This window comes from Macaca nemestrina, chromosome 3, assembly GCF_043159975.1.
Source record: "Macaca nemestrina isolate mMacNem1 chromosome 3, mMacNem.hap1, whole genome shotgun sequence".
NCBI classification, from domain to species: Eukaryota; Metazoa; Chordata; class Mammalia; order Primates; family Cercopithecidae; genus Macaca; species Macaca nemestrina.
The window spans coordinates 82,915,281-82,930,541 of record NC_092127.1 but is presented as its reverse complement, the minus strand read 5'-3'; the positions used below and the strand labels follow the sequence as shown (position 1 = coordinate 82,930,541).

The 15,261-nt window shown below is 36.7% G+C and overlaps 1 protein-coding gene across 3 annotated transcripts in view; it reads right to left on the bottom strand.

The window, feature by feature from the left end:
- LOC105486299 (TBC1 domain containing kinase) overlaps nt 1–15,261 on the bottom strand; it is a 236,237-nt gene that overhangs the window by 36,604 nt on the left and 184,372 nt on the right. For all 3 annotated transcript variants that reach the window (XM_011749118.2, XM_011749117.2, XM_011749119.2), the window contains one exon: nt 3,312–3,471. In XM_011749118.2, the coding sequence (XP_011747420.1) occupies nt 3,312–3,471 (160 nt within the window). The remainder of the gene's footprint in view (nt 1–3,311; nt 3,472–15,261) is intronic.

Sequence of the window (15,261 nt, the reverse complement as noted above, 5' to 3'; positions counted from 1 at the left end):
TGAATGCTTTGCTGCTTAGACTTTTTTTTTTTTCCTGCCAGGTATCTTGTCACCATAATTAAGTTCAAACTTCTCAGATCCCTATGACATAAACACACTGCTGTCAAGTTCTTTGCCAGGGTTTAACATGGGTAATCTTTACTCCAGTTCCCGATAACTCCCTGATTTCCACCTAAGACTTAATCAGCCTGGACTTCATTGTCCATATCTCTATGAGCATTGTGGATATAACCATTTAATCAGTCTCTAAGAAGTTTCAAACTTTTTCTCATTTTCCTGTCTTCTTCTGAGCCTTCCAAACTCTTTCAACCTCTGCTCATTACCCGGTTCCAAAGCTTTTGCCACATTTTCAGGTATTTAATAGCAACACCCCATTCCTGGTACCAATTATCTGTGTTAGTTTATTCTTGTGTTGCTATAAAGAAATACCTGAGAATGGATAATATATTAAAAAAAGATGGTTAATTGGCTCTCAGTTTTACAGGTTTTACAGAAAGCATGGTGCTGACATCTATCTCTGATGAAGTCTCACAAACCTTATAATCATGGTGGAAGGTAACAGGGAGTCAGCATGTCACATGGCATGAGCAGGAACAAGAGAAAGGAGGAAGAGCCAGCCTTTTAAACAACCAGCTCTCATGTGAACTAACACAGTGAGAACTCACTTATTACCATGGAGAGGACATCAAGCCATTCATGAGGGATCTGCCCCCATGATCCAAACACCTCCCACCAGGCCAGCCTCCAACATTGGAGATAATATTTCAACATGAGATTTGGAGGGGACAAATAGCCAAATCATATGAGTTACTAGTCTGACTTTCTCTGAAATAGGTGTATTTGGATTGTTCTCTGTTGTTGGATGGTAGAAATAGTTATATATAACTATTATATATAACTTTTATATATAATCTATATAAAAGATAGGTGAGTTATTTATAACTTAGAAGTAATATCCACTTGCATACTTCTTTAGTATGAACTAACTTTAGTATGGTTAGTTAAGTTTCATCATTAAGAATGACTTTCATTTAGTGAACATTTAGTGTTAAAAGTTAATGCTGGCCGGGTGTGGAGGCTCACGCCTATAATCCCAGCACTTCGGGAGGCTGAGGCGGGCAGATCATGAGGTCAGGAGATTGAGACCATCCTGGCTAACACGGTGAAATCTCGTCTCTACTAATACAAAAAATTAGCCAGGCGTGGTGGCGGGCACCTCTAGTCCCAGCTACTCAGGAGGCTGAGGCAGGAGAATGGCATGAACCCAGGAGGCAGAGCTTGCAGTGAGCTGAGATTGTGTCACTGCACTCCAGCCTGGGTGACAGGGCAAGACTCCATCTCAGAAAAGAAAAAAAAAAAAAAAAGTTAATGCTGCCATCAGTCCTGTACTTCTGAGACATGGATTGTTGGATGCTTAAAATGGTTTATGATAAGAAGTCTTAAAGTTCTAATCTGACTTTTAAAGTTTTAAATTTCTAACAAAGATGGTAAAACAGACACTGGGCCCTATTTGAGAGTGGAGGGTGGGAGGAGGAAGAGAAGCAGAAAAAATAACTATTGGGTACTAGGCTTAGTACCTTGGTGATAAAATAAGCTGTACAACAAACACCTGTGACATGAGTTTACCTATATAACATACCTGCACATGTACCCCTGAACCTAAAATAAAAGTTAATAAAAATTTATTACGAATTAAAAATAATATACAACACCAAGAGTGAGACCTGATGTAAACTGTGGACTTTGGATGACAATGATGTGTCAATGAAGGTTCATCAATTGTAACAAATGTACCACTCTGATGGGGGAGGCTGATAACGGGAAAGGTTGTGCATGTGTGGGGTAGTGGGTATATGGGAAATTTCTATTCCTCTCGATTTTGCTCTATGAAAAGCAAAAACTTAAAGGACTTAAAAATTATAGTGAAGGCATTAAATTTGGAAAAATCAATAACCTAGTTCCTTACTATGAAATCATATGGCATAGTTCTCTAAATGTAACCTTTATATGTCGTTTTCATGGACTTCATACACACTTGCTCTAGGAATAAAAGAGCAAAGTATTTTCATGTTTCCTTTTTTTCTGAGTTTGTATCAGTACTGGGTGTGTGCAGGTGGGGATAGGAGGGTTATCTTTAGCTAATTTTAGAATTGAGTTGAATGGAGGAATTATAATTTTCCAGTAAAAAAATTCAAGAAGTGTTTTTTGCCTCCCAGGTGGTAAAATCATGCATACTTTTTATTTCCTTTTTTGGTCTCTATATTTTCCAAGTGTTCAACAAAGTGTGGTTATTAGTTTTTATAATAAAAGAGATTTTAGGTTATTTCTCTGATTTCTAAGAGTTAAAAAAAAAAAAAGTTTTAAAGTTCTAATCTGAAATTTTCAGTGACCACATTTCAGTAGTGTTCATAGGAATATGTACAATCAAGGCAAATATTTTGTCTCCACTCCTGATTTCCCTGATGACAGAATTTTCCTAAGCATATTCCTGGCCTTTCTTTTTGTCCCTCTATTCTCTCTGCCCTAGGAGGTTGAAGGATTTATTTGACTGGTAAATTTAGGGAGGTTCAGTCCTATTTATCTTCCTTTTAGAAAAAAGCTGTCTGCAGGGAGCAAGTTACCTCTATTTTTCTAGGAGCAGATTCTTCCCCTTTAGAGAAAGATCCTGTACTTGTTCAACACTGCCTATATTTAGATACCTTCTCTGCCTGCTTGTTTTTAAGTAAGCCCATTTGGCTCTCATACTAAGCTACAGTCTTCAATTTGTCTTTTATTAAAAAATAAATATATTTTTGGCCTTCATATGCTACTCTTTGTTTTATTTTTCAATTTGCTTAGAACATAGTCATGGAAGAAGGAAGCCATTTTATTGTTTCATATATTTCTCATGTCTGACAGTTGACATTCTTCCTGAATTCTCTATCATCAAGAAGCTTTGACTCTATAGTAAACACAATTTCTAAATCTAACGAATCTCATCATGACCAGCTCTCAGAGCCCACACTTGAACACTACTGTTTTTCTCCAATGGATGGAATTCAAGCTACTTTGCAATTTCAGAAAGCAGTCAGAAAAAAACAGCCTTAGGTTATCATTTTGATTTTTTAAGGTTACTGTTGATCCTGATGCTGAACACTGAGGGAAAAATGCTTCAATTACAGACAAACTCTTCCATAATAACACAGACAAATCTTCAAAACTCATATTATTTGTGACCAACTCCTGAAGAAATATACTTTTAGATAACCTTCACATCGAAGGCAGGTAAATCACTCATCATATGTACATATGACATTTCTGAATATAATTACCTCAGCTGTGTGCTTTGCCACATGCCCCACGATGACAATGACCTTCCCTTTGAAGTTCTGGAGCATAGCAGTGTAAAGGCCCTGGGTAAGCTCCCCTTCTGCAGTGAAGGCAGCACTGAATGGAATGTTGATGCTTCCTGAAATGTGACCACGAATAAAGCTGAGAAGGAAAGTTTAAGGAAAACATTTATTTGTGTGCAATCATGAGTGTCTGAGGGAAACTCACAGAGCTAGGTGACTCCCAGAAGAGAGTACTAAACATCTTCCAGCTCATATGTATATTTATCTAAATGAAGTAAGGCACCTCCAAGAGAAAAAAAAAATTAAATTTGAAAATGAAGTAGAAGAGAGAAAGGAAGATGACTAGCCAAAGATGTAAAAGGATTTTACATCAAAAGCATTTCTCATTACATAAACACAGATATGGGGTAAACAATAACCATATTTAAAGAGGTTCTATAATGAGTGGAGATAGTGGAGATGGACTACATATCTTACAATTTAAATTTTCTAGTCAGCTGCTGCTTCATCATTTCTTTTAAAGAAAAGAATATGACATTAATAGTGAGAGAAAGAACCATAAATAAGTTCTGAAAAATGAAAGGAGAGAGAATCAACATTAACATTCCAGTGGACATTGTTTAGTTGACATTTTCTAGAATGGGAAGAGAATTTATGATCATGCATAGATTACCTTTGAAATTCATCAGCATTAGTTTTTCAAACATTTCTAATTATTCAATATTCCCAACTGTAGTTTTCCTGAAGAGTCATGACTTTTCTCTCAGAATATAATTACTCTGATGGTACTTTTTTTAAAAAAAAACTGAAAGTACTTTATTTTCAGTAAAGATCTACTTTTTAAAATGAAAATTTTTTATAACACAAACTAAGAACCTAACAACTCATGTATTCTCAGCACCTATATCCACATCTGTCCAGGCCTGAATCAGTTGCCAGAGAGTGTTTCCATATTTATCAAACAACCTTCACCAACCATGAACATCTTCTCTTTTTTAGTGTGTTTAAAGTAGCAAAAGCAATACAAATCTATCCTGGTCAAATGCTGTAGCAGACATGTTTGGGTTGCCTGCCCACCTGCTGTTTTCTTGTTTGGAAGAGCACCAGCCATTGACCCTGAGGAAAGGGTGAGTCTAGGCTGTCATATTGGTATCAGATGATCCTGCTATAACCACGACTGACCGGATGGTGGAGGGGAGGGTGATGATGGATATATGATGCAGGCCGAGCCAATGAGATTCTCTCCTTTGAAAATCGGAAATAAAAGACATAAAAGATAATGCTCAGACTGTGTTAAGCGTTACATGCAAAGTCACCTTTAAGGGCCTCTTCCATAAAATTTGTTCAGCCACTTATTAGAAAATTAGAAGACTCTGACTCTAAAAGAAGAACTGTTTAATAGATAAATTTAGTGACTACTGTATTTGGTTAAAAAAGTACCTATCTATATCTAAATCACCATATCTAGTAACTATATCTATAATCATAGATAAGTATTAAGGTGATTTTGTAGGTTCAATATCACCTATTTATTATGTGCCTTTAAAGATTTTAATCTAAACTCCTTTCAGTTACTAGAAGTATGTCATAAAGTTATTATATTATCCTTGTGATTTGTTAAAATCTAGATTAAATATTAAAATGCTTCACAAAATATGACGGCAACAGAGTCTTTTTTGAAAGAGAAAGTTTTTCAAAATACAAAATGATTCCAAACCTTTTTTAGGCTACAGTTTGGAAAATAAGGCATAAAAGAAACAGTTTTAAACCACGCTTTCCTTATTCTTAATCTACTTCAACCAAAAATTCTTGGATAATATCTAAGAACACTCATCCAAGAACACTCTTATCATGAAACTTCTAGCACAAAAATGACTGGGTAAGCATGAATGTCTTTAGACATGGTGGTTAAACCTCTAAATTTTCTATCATTACTGGCAAACAGCAGAGGTGAATGCATTATTGGCAAACAGCAGAGGAGAATGAGATTGGCCTAGTTATAAATAAGTGTATTTACAATGAATAGCCTGTTGTTTAAATAAGTCAGACAATGAAGACAACTTTGGTCATTTAGAAATCTTTTCTTTTTTCCTTGGAAATTACTTACATTGCCTACAATACAATTTCTCATGTGACGCATACAGCATTAGATGAAATAGAACTGCTTTAGGCAACTTCTAGACATTTGAGAGGTGGTCAGATTATATTGTAAATCTAGGCAGATGGATACTTTTTTCACTTGTTGAGTCCTTCATAATCAGAATAAAATATGAGGTATTTGGAAACTGAGCCAGGAACAGATTTCTGTATATTTTGTATTAGGAAGAATAAATAAAGAGGGAAATAGAAGAAAATTTTTGACATACGGTGACTGAATAACCATAGTTGACTGTCATCAGTCATGAGTAAAATCTGGCAAGTAAAGAGAAATGATGGAGAATATGTTGAGATAAGCACATTTTTCCAGGCTCTAAGAACTTTGGTTTTATTTCACTATATTACAGTGGAAAACAAGTATACACAGGACCTTCACACAAAGGTAGGGTTAGAGATGAACATGCAACACTACATATTTTAGAAGTATGACTGTCACTTTATTGCTTTCTGTCTAATATAGATAAAAATCTTAACCCTCTACACTAATGTTTTACATTTTAAAAAGGCATTTCTCATTATATAAACACAGATATGGGGTAAAAAATAACCACACTTAAAGAGGTTCTATAATGAGTATAATATTCAATAGTCAGACACTATGCTATTTTATAAACGAAGAATTTAAAAAGCTAGAGCTTCAAAGAACCCAGTTCAGAGGAAATACTACTATTAAGGAAATAGTACCCAAAGTATTTATGGGGCAATTAGCCCCAATCACATATATATCATGATATTGTAATCCCAACAATGACATTACAATTTTTGGTTAGGTTTTGGCAAAAGTGGCAATAGTATCCATAAATACTAATTTTTAACTTTCAGGGTTCATAGGAAATGAGAATTTTTGATGACATACTTGAAAGAGTTAAAAGATAAAAAACATCATTACAGAAGTCAGCAGTAATTACAATGAAATCTCTAGACTGGAATAATAATAGTTATGAAAGCATAAAAGCATCCAGTTATGGTAGCAGTCACTTCACCACATGTTTGAATATGGTTGTTTACTACTATGAATGCACTACAGGATACATTCCAGTAAACATATGAATTTTCTTTGGCATATGGTGACCTTACATTATATATCTTACCCCGTCTTGGAATAAATTGTACCCCTCCCTGCAAATAAACCATTCAGATCAACATTCCATTTGGCAGATATTACCAAAAGCATTTGAATGTATACTTAGAACAAAATCAAAATTTTGCATTAAACAGAATTTGATAGCCCAAAGCACAGACAGATTAAAAAAATTACTGTAAGCTTCTGATAAATAACTTGGATTATCAGAATATCATTAACAGGTAGGGGTGATGTATATTATCTTCTAGGTTTCTAAGATACGAAAACTTTCCTGTATTCATAATTCAGTCTACAAAACAATGCTGTAAGTAGATATGCTGTACTTCAATCAAACAGAAAAAGATCAGGTCTAAGTATATAGGTACAGTGTATAAGTAAATTACATGGTATTTAACCAAGAATATTCAAAAAGATTCTTTAATTTACAAAAAGATTTGAAAATTCCTTTAAAATATTGCTTAAAATTCAACACAGAAACCAGCTCATGTTTTTTTAAATCCTAAAAGAGCACAGCATTTTTGTTGGATGCCACACTTAGTGATGTCGTATCTCTAAAGACAACCCACACCAGTATTTCACCAAACCACTCAAGAACATCTACCTACCTTTGCTTTTTGGCTGTTTGTCTGCTGGGTTAACTAATTATAATTAGTGTTATAGACTTTTCAGCCCAAACTGAAGGTTTTACCTTTAGTATATCAACAGCCAAAAAGAAATATGAAATTAAACCCATAGTTCTCTCATAGATAACATAACTAAATAGCATTAACTGATACAAAAATGATGTTTAGATATTATTATTTTCTTTGCTAAATCTATTGATACTTTGAATGGCATCACCTTCCCCCAAATCAAACAGTCAAAAATCTCATTTCCAACATCTTATTAATAGCAACATCCAATATGCTGCTGCTCTTATAAATCCTGTACTCACATTTTTATTCCCATTACCCCTTGCCTATTTCAGATATTGATTTGTCTTGAGCTTAAACTACTGTAGTAACTGTTTTCTCCAACTTTTGTCTTTTCTCTTGGAAATACACTTGATTTACAATATTGACAGAGAAAAAATTTAAAAGCAAAGCGTTCTGATTATCATATCCTTTCTGAGAAACTTTCTATGACAGCCTATAGGACAAAGCCCGTATTCCTCAGTTCAGTCCTCATGAACAGAACCTAACTACTTTAATTCTAACCAAACTAAATCATGCATGTTACCAATATGTTTTCTATCTCCTGTAGTTTTCTCTTTCTAAATACCTTTTTCTCCTTATTTTTGCACAAACATCCATTCTTCAAATGTTTCATCCATGAAATTTTCCCTTCCCACAGTATCTGTACATCTCTCATAACAGCAATTTGATTTTATATAAAATATTCTAATGAAAATGACTTCTATCTAAACAACTGATAGAAACGATGAGTATTATATTTATTTCATCTTTGAATCTTTTTTTTTTTTTTTTTCCTGAGACAGTGTCTCATTCTGTCACTCAGGTCAGAGTGTAGTGGCACGATCTCAGCTCACTGTAAGCTCCGCCTCCTGGGTTCACACCATTATCCTGCCTCAGGCTCCTGAGTAGCTGGGACTACAGGCGCCCGCCACGATGCCTGGCTAATGTTTTGTATTTTTAGTAGAGACGGGGTTTCACCGTGTTAGTCAGGATTGTCTCGATCTCCTGACCTCGTGATCCGCCCGCCTCGGCCTCCCAAAGTGCTGAGATTACAGGCGTGAGCCACTGCGCCGGGCTCATCTTTGAATCTCTTGCAATGATTAATAGAATGCTTGGAATATCACTTACATATTTGGTGAGTAAATGAATTTCAGAATTTTGCCAAACCTGGAGTAACTAGTATCAGCAGCAAATATGCTAAGGTGCCTTCTGTGGCACCCTAACCAGTGGCACCAGTATCTAACAATGCTTCCAAGTGTCAACGATATAGAATTTCCCTTTGTCAGCACACACTTTGAGAAAAGGGAAAGAAACAGCAACAAAAGTAATTTCTCTGGATTTTCTTCAGCATAGGCCCACTAAAACTAGTCTATTTAGGGAAAAGCTAGGGACCTCACTCTTTATGACAGGATACGAAAGAATGATTATACACATCAAATTCCTGGATAATTCAATCCTAATTTTGCGTGCAAGATTATCTCTACCCTCATCCATCCTTTACAATGCATTAAAGTAATTTTTCTGAAATAAAAATCTGAGCATGGCATAAACCAAATATATCTGGTTTAGAATTTTTTAAGTTTCTCACTGCCTTTGGAATGAAACCCAAATTTCTTAGCATGTTATGAGACATTTTCAATGAAGCTACTTTTACCTACTCTAGTCTCATTACTAATTCTCATATATTCCAGACATATTCATCCACAGTTCTTGTAACTTCCTAAAAGTGTCCTTCTCACCTTCTCTGGGCCTCAAACAATGTAGTTTTTCAATGCCTTCTTTCTCTTCTTTGCTGGGTTACTAACTTCTACTTGTTTTTTAAGACTCATGTCAGACATCACTTGGTTTAGGTGCCCATCCTATATTTCCAGGAATTTGGGTATGCTTCAGACATAGACCATTTCATATTATACTGCAATTATCTATTTCACATATCTATTTTAGTTATAAGACTATGAGCTTCTGGTGGGCAGGGGTGCTGTAATTAAACTCTATTTTCCCATTGACTGGCAAAGCAGGTCCTTAAACAGGACAGGCTGGCTAATTGAATGAGACTGTATGGCACTCTAGGAACTGGGGTCATGGCTGGTTCACACAGCAAATAGAAACTCTTTAACAGCTAATATACCTTTCATAACTAACAATCCAGACATGACGACATTCCTCAGCAGTTGCTATCATATACTCCCACGTTATACAAAGCCCATTAAAATATGGGAATACAATTGGATGGAAATTTTAATTTAGATAGATTGAACCTAAGTCCAAATGAGATGAAAAAAATCTTACTAAACCTTCTCATCAGTATCTAGCCTGCTCTGATCATGAGTATCTTTAAATTGCTTTGAAGAAGTTTTTATAAATTAATTCTTAAGGACAAAGAGACAAGAGTAATACTAGTGTTCACTAACGATGGATGTGCCATAATGAAATAATGAATACAATTGAGTTCATGTGTTTTTCAAAACACAAATTTAAGCCTGAGGTTGTCTTTGGTATAGTTTTAGATGCTAACATTTTTCAAAAAAATCAAAAGGTAAGAGTTTTACAAGTAAAGCTCAGCCTTGAGCAAAAACTCAGCCTTGATTTCAAGCAAATGAGTAACATTCCTTTAAAGTATTGCTGTTTACAGATAACATAAGTTGGATCCACAATTACATGACTAAGACCTCTCTTAATATGAACTCCAAGAAAACTGAAACCCTAAATATTTATAACTATTAAAGAAAACAAGAGTTTGCTTGTGTATGACCATGGAAACTATTAACATCTGAAATTTATGTCACTACATGAGAAACATTTTCTATTGCCTCCTTATAAAATGCAATTTTTGTTTGCTTTGAAATTCTCAAAATACATTGAAGAACAAATATATCTGGCTTGATTTTTAACTAGATTAACATTTCATGTTTCTATCTTCTAAAAGCAAACAAAAAAATGTGATTTCAACAAAAACTGCTGTTTTGCCTCTCTGAGCCTTTGAATTTAGTATTAAAGAGTTTAGACCACATTAGGGTTTTTTCTTATACTGAAGTTTTGGGATTATGTTTTTATTGTTAGGTGGGTAAAGTCTGTCTTCATGTCCTTCAGCTTTCTTTTTCTGTATCCTCCATTCCCTTGGCCCACATTGGGGTTTAGGTAGTTCCCTAAGATTGTTGGCACCTTAATGTGCTGCTTCTCTCCTACAATCACAAAAACTGAACATAGGTTAAAATTTTGTCAGCTGCAGGCTTTCTGTATTTTAACGGAGACTATTCATAACACAAGCTAAATGACTGAAGCCTTACAGTAGCGTTTCAGGCATCAAGTGACGGTTCTGAAGGGGGCGTGGTGGTAGTGGTGAGGCCGTCCCTTAAATTTATTGGTAGACAGCTTATTTTGCCTGTGGATAAGATTGCCTCCCTACCTTTCATAAGCTATCACTTAAATCATTTTACATAGGTTAAAAAAAAGATGAGATGAAATATATTCTTAGACATTAAATCTCCTGGAAGCACAATTTAGGAAAAAAAAATTTCACCTATATAAAGAGGTAAGAACTGTGTATACATTTAAATGATGTATAAAAGCAAAACAGAAGATAAACATGATACAGGGACATTATAAGTAATGTGAACAACATTTCAAAAATAATTTACTTCCTCTGGGGAAGGAAAAGGTATTACAGAAAGTTTCTTTTTTTTCCATATTGTGCAGGGTCACATTTTGTGGCAAGGGAGAAATAAAATTATTTCAAAAATATCCTAGTATTAAATATGTAATTACTTTTTAAACAGATTGTTAAAGTCACATAAATCCTAGACTTTAATTGTGAAGATTTACCTTGGTAAGAATTAAGAGTTACTGTACAAAGATAATTATTTTTAAAATATAATTAAAATTTCAATAGGCTTTAAAAAACATCAGCATATTAGTAGTTTTAGGGAAATTTTTATTAAAACGGTTTTGAATGAATTAAATATTATAAATTATGTCAATATAGTAGGAAAGGATCTTTCTATCATGTTTCCTCCCTCAAAGTGTTGCAATATTGCTTTCTAAAATTTGAAATACTTCAATTTTCCTTGATTCTGTGGCTACATCTGTATAAAGATAACCACAGGTAGATTTGTTCAGTTGGGATCTGGGATTAGGCCTCTTATACACACAGGTACTGAAGGTAATAGCTTATTTTGTGTATAAGATTTGAAGAAATGTGTATAGCATCTGAATGAATATATATCGTTTAGAGGCATCAATGCATGTCTCGCTGACTCATTAATTTCTATTAATTTCAATCTTGTTTATGCTCTACTGTCCTACACAGAGACCAGATAGGCACCTGCCAAATAGTGTAAAATTCAGAAGCACAAGACTGTCTCTGCCAAGTACTAGTTATATGGCCTTGGGAAAGTTGCTTAACGTCTTTAAGCTTCAGTTTATCAGTAAAACAGAGATAACAACAGTATCTACATCATAAGACCAGCACCAAGTTTGGCACAGTGTAAGAACTTAAAGACTGCTATTATTAGAAGTCAATTTACTTCAGTCTATTCAAGAAGCAGCTAGTGTGCGTGGCCAGAAGCAGCTAGTGTGCATGGTTCTCATGGAGAAAATCAGAAGGGGGCAAGTAAATACTACACCTTCAGCTGAAGCATCCAGGTATTTGCAGTGGGACTAGTCAAGGAAACAACTTGACCCACAGAGAATGAAGAAAAGTAAGGACAATGACCCACCTGGGAACAACATGGAACCAGGGGATACTCCCCCACCCAAGGGAAGTGGTGAGTGAATGAGCGGCCACAGGAAAACACACTTCTCTCACAGGTCTTTGCAACCCTCAGGTCAGGAGATCTCCTTGTGAACCCACTCCACCAGGGCCTTCAGTCTTCAGTCTGACGGACAGATCTACATGAAGTCTTGGCAGAGCAACTGCTCAGGCATGGGTGGAGACCCTCAAGCCTTAGATTATTACTGGGTTTTCTGGCAAAAGTAGCTGCAGCTTCGGCAAAGTAGAAGGTTAGACTTCTGTACATACCCGTAGGAAAGAGGCCGAATCCAGAAGGCTGAGTAGTAACAACCTGCAGGCCCCACTTCCACGGCATCTCACAAGATAAGACCTATTGGCTTGGGATCCAGCCAGCTACCAGAAGTGGCACTGCACCTCCCTAAGAAGGAGTTCCCAGGGAGAGGGGTGGGTTGCTATCTTTGCTGTCCAGACACCTTAGCCATTCCAGCCTTCAGGCTTTGGAGAGTCTGAGCTGACTCAGGGCAGAAGGAATCCCACAGCACAGCATAGATGCTCTACCAAAATGTGGCCAGACTGCAGACTGCTTTTTTAAGCAGGTTCTGATCCTGTTCCTCCTCACTGGGCAGGACCTCTCAACCAGGGTCTCCAGCCACTTTGTACAGGTGCCCTTAAACCAGCAATAGGTCCACACCTCCCTGGGACAAAGCTCCCAGAGCGAGGAACAGGCTGCCATCTTTGCTGTTTCACAGCCTTCACTGGTGACACCTCCAGGTTCTGGAAAATCTGAGATGATTAGGGCCTAGAGTGGGCCCCAAGCATACTGCAGCAGCCCTATAGAAAAGTGGCCAGACTATTACATGGGTTCCTGTTCTCATATCTCCTTACTGGGCAGATCCTCCAGGCCTGAGGTTCCAGCCACCCCCCACCAGAACTATTGGGCCAGTACAAAGTCAGCAACTCCCTGTACAGAGCCTCCAGGGGCAAATAAAAGCCTCTCTGCCATTGTCTCTGCAGTGGAACTGCCCTTCCCACCCTTGAACTAATGAAGAAGCAAAGACCTTAAGTGCCTTATCCATACCTCCAACAAACTGCAGTTGAACCAAGGAGAGGAGGCCAGTCCATCTCCCACAGGTCCCACACACTCCCCAAAGCTCATCACCAGTCAGGAAACTCCTGGCTTGGGCCCACAGAACAAACTTCCATTTTGGGCTGACTTCGCTGAGTGATTGCTGACCTGTATCTCTCTGGGGAGGAGCCCCCAGGAGTCAAGAAAATGACCCTTGGCCACAACCACTACTAAGATCTCTTCCTCTACTGCCTCTAAGCTGTGGAAGGAATATAAACTCTGAGATTATCCCAGAGCTGCAGTGGGCAGTCCAGAGTGCCAAGTCATGAACTATAGCGGGCACTCAAGGGGGAGAGGAGCCCATACTTTCAGAGCACTGAGAGGGAACATGGCTGCAACTCTGAGGAAACATAAGGGAGCCAAACTACTGAACAAAAGTCTACCAACTGACCAATAAGCCTAAGTGTCAGCTGCTGGATAAACCCCAAAGCTTCAACACAAAAAATACCTCACTAACATACCCCACTCTAAAACCAAAGACAGGAAGTCAGCTTCCAATAAAGACCCTATACAAATACTCATCCCAGTGAAAATATCCAGAAAAGAAGTCTATTGACTGTACTTAATCTATACCACAGTTAAAGGAACACCCACATGCAGAGGTGAGAAAGAACCAATGCAAGAACTCCAGTAACTAAAGTGGCCAGGGTGTCATATGTCTTCCAAATGGCTGCACCAGTTCTCCAACAAGAATTCTTAATCATGCTGAACTGGCTGGAATGACAGAAATAGAATTCAGAATATGGACAGGAACAAAGATAATCGAAATTCAGGAGGATGGCAAAACCCAATCCAAGAAAATTAAGAATCACAATAAAGTGATACAGTAGCTGAAGGATGAAATAGCTAGTATAAAAAAGAACTTAACAAATTGGACAGAGATGAAAAACACAAGAATTTTACAATGCAATCACCAGTATTAACAGCAGAATAAACCAAGCTGATGAAAGAATCTCACAATTTGAAAGCTGGTTCTTTGAAATAAGACGTCAGACTAAAATAATAATAATAAAAAGAATAAAAAGTAATGAACAAAGCCTCCAAAATGTATGAAATTATGTAAAGAAACTGAATATATAAATCATTGGCATCCCTGAAAGAGAGGGGGAGAGAGCAAACAACTTGGAAAATGCATTTCAGGATTCTTCCATGAAAACTTCCCTAACCTTGTAGAGAGGCCAAGAGTCAAATTCAGGAAATACAGAGACCTCCTGCAAGATTCTACACAAGATCATACCCAAGACACATAACTGTCAAATTTTCCAAGGTTGAAATGAGAGAAAGAATGTTAAAGGCATCTAGCGAGAAAGGGCAGGTCACCTGCAAAGGGATTCCCATCAGGCTAACAGCAGACCTCTCGGCTGAAACCCTACAAGCCAGAAGAGATTAGGGGACTATATTGAATATTCTGAGAGAAAAAAGTCTTCAACCAAGAATTTCATATCTAGCTAAACTAAACTCTCTAAGTGAAGAAGAAATAAGATCCTTTTCAGATAAGCAAATATTAAGGGACTTCATTACTACCAGACCTGCCTTATAAGAAAGAGATCTTGAAAGGAGCACTAAATATAGAAAGATCACTACCAGCGAATACAAAAACACACTTAAACACAGACCAATGTCACTGTAAAGCAACCACACAAACAGGCCAACATAACCACCAGCTAACAGCACAATGACAAAAACCAATCCACACATATCAATACGAATCTTGAATGTAAATGGTCCAAATACCCCACTTAAAAGGAACAGAGTGGCAAGCAGGATAAAAAAGTAAGACCCAATAATATGCTGTCTTCAAGAGACGTATCTCACACATAATGACACTCATAAGCTCAAAATAAAGGGATGGAGAAAAATCTACCAAGAAAATAAAACACAGAAAAAAGCAGGGGTTGCAATCCTAATTTCAGATAAAACAGATTTCAAACCAACAGTGATCAAAAAAAAAAAAAAGACAAGGGCATTATATAATGGTAAAGGGTTCAATTTAACAAGACCTAACTATTCTAAATACATATGAACCCAATACAGGAGCACCCAGATTCATAAAGCAAATTCTTGGAGACCTACAAAGAGACATCGACTCCCACAAAATCATAATGGAAGACTTCAACACTACAGTGACAGTATTATACAGATCACTGAAGCAGAAAATT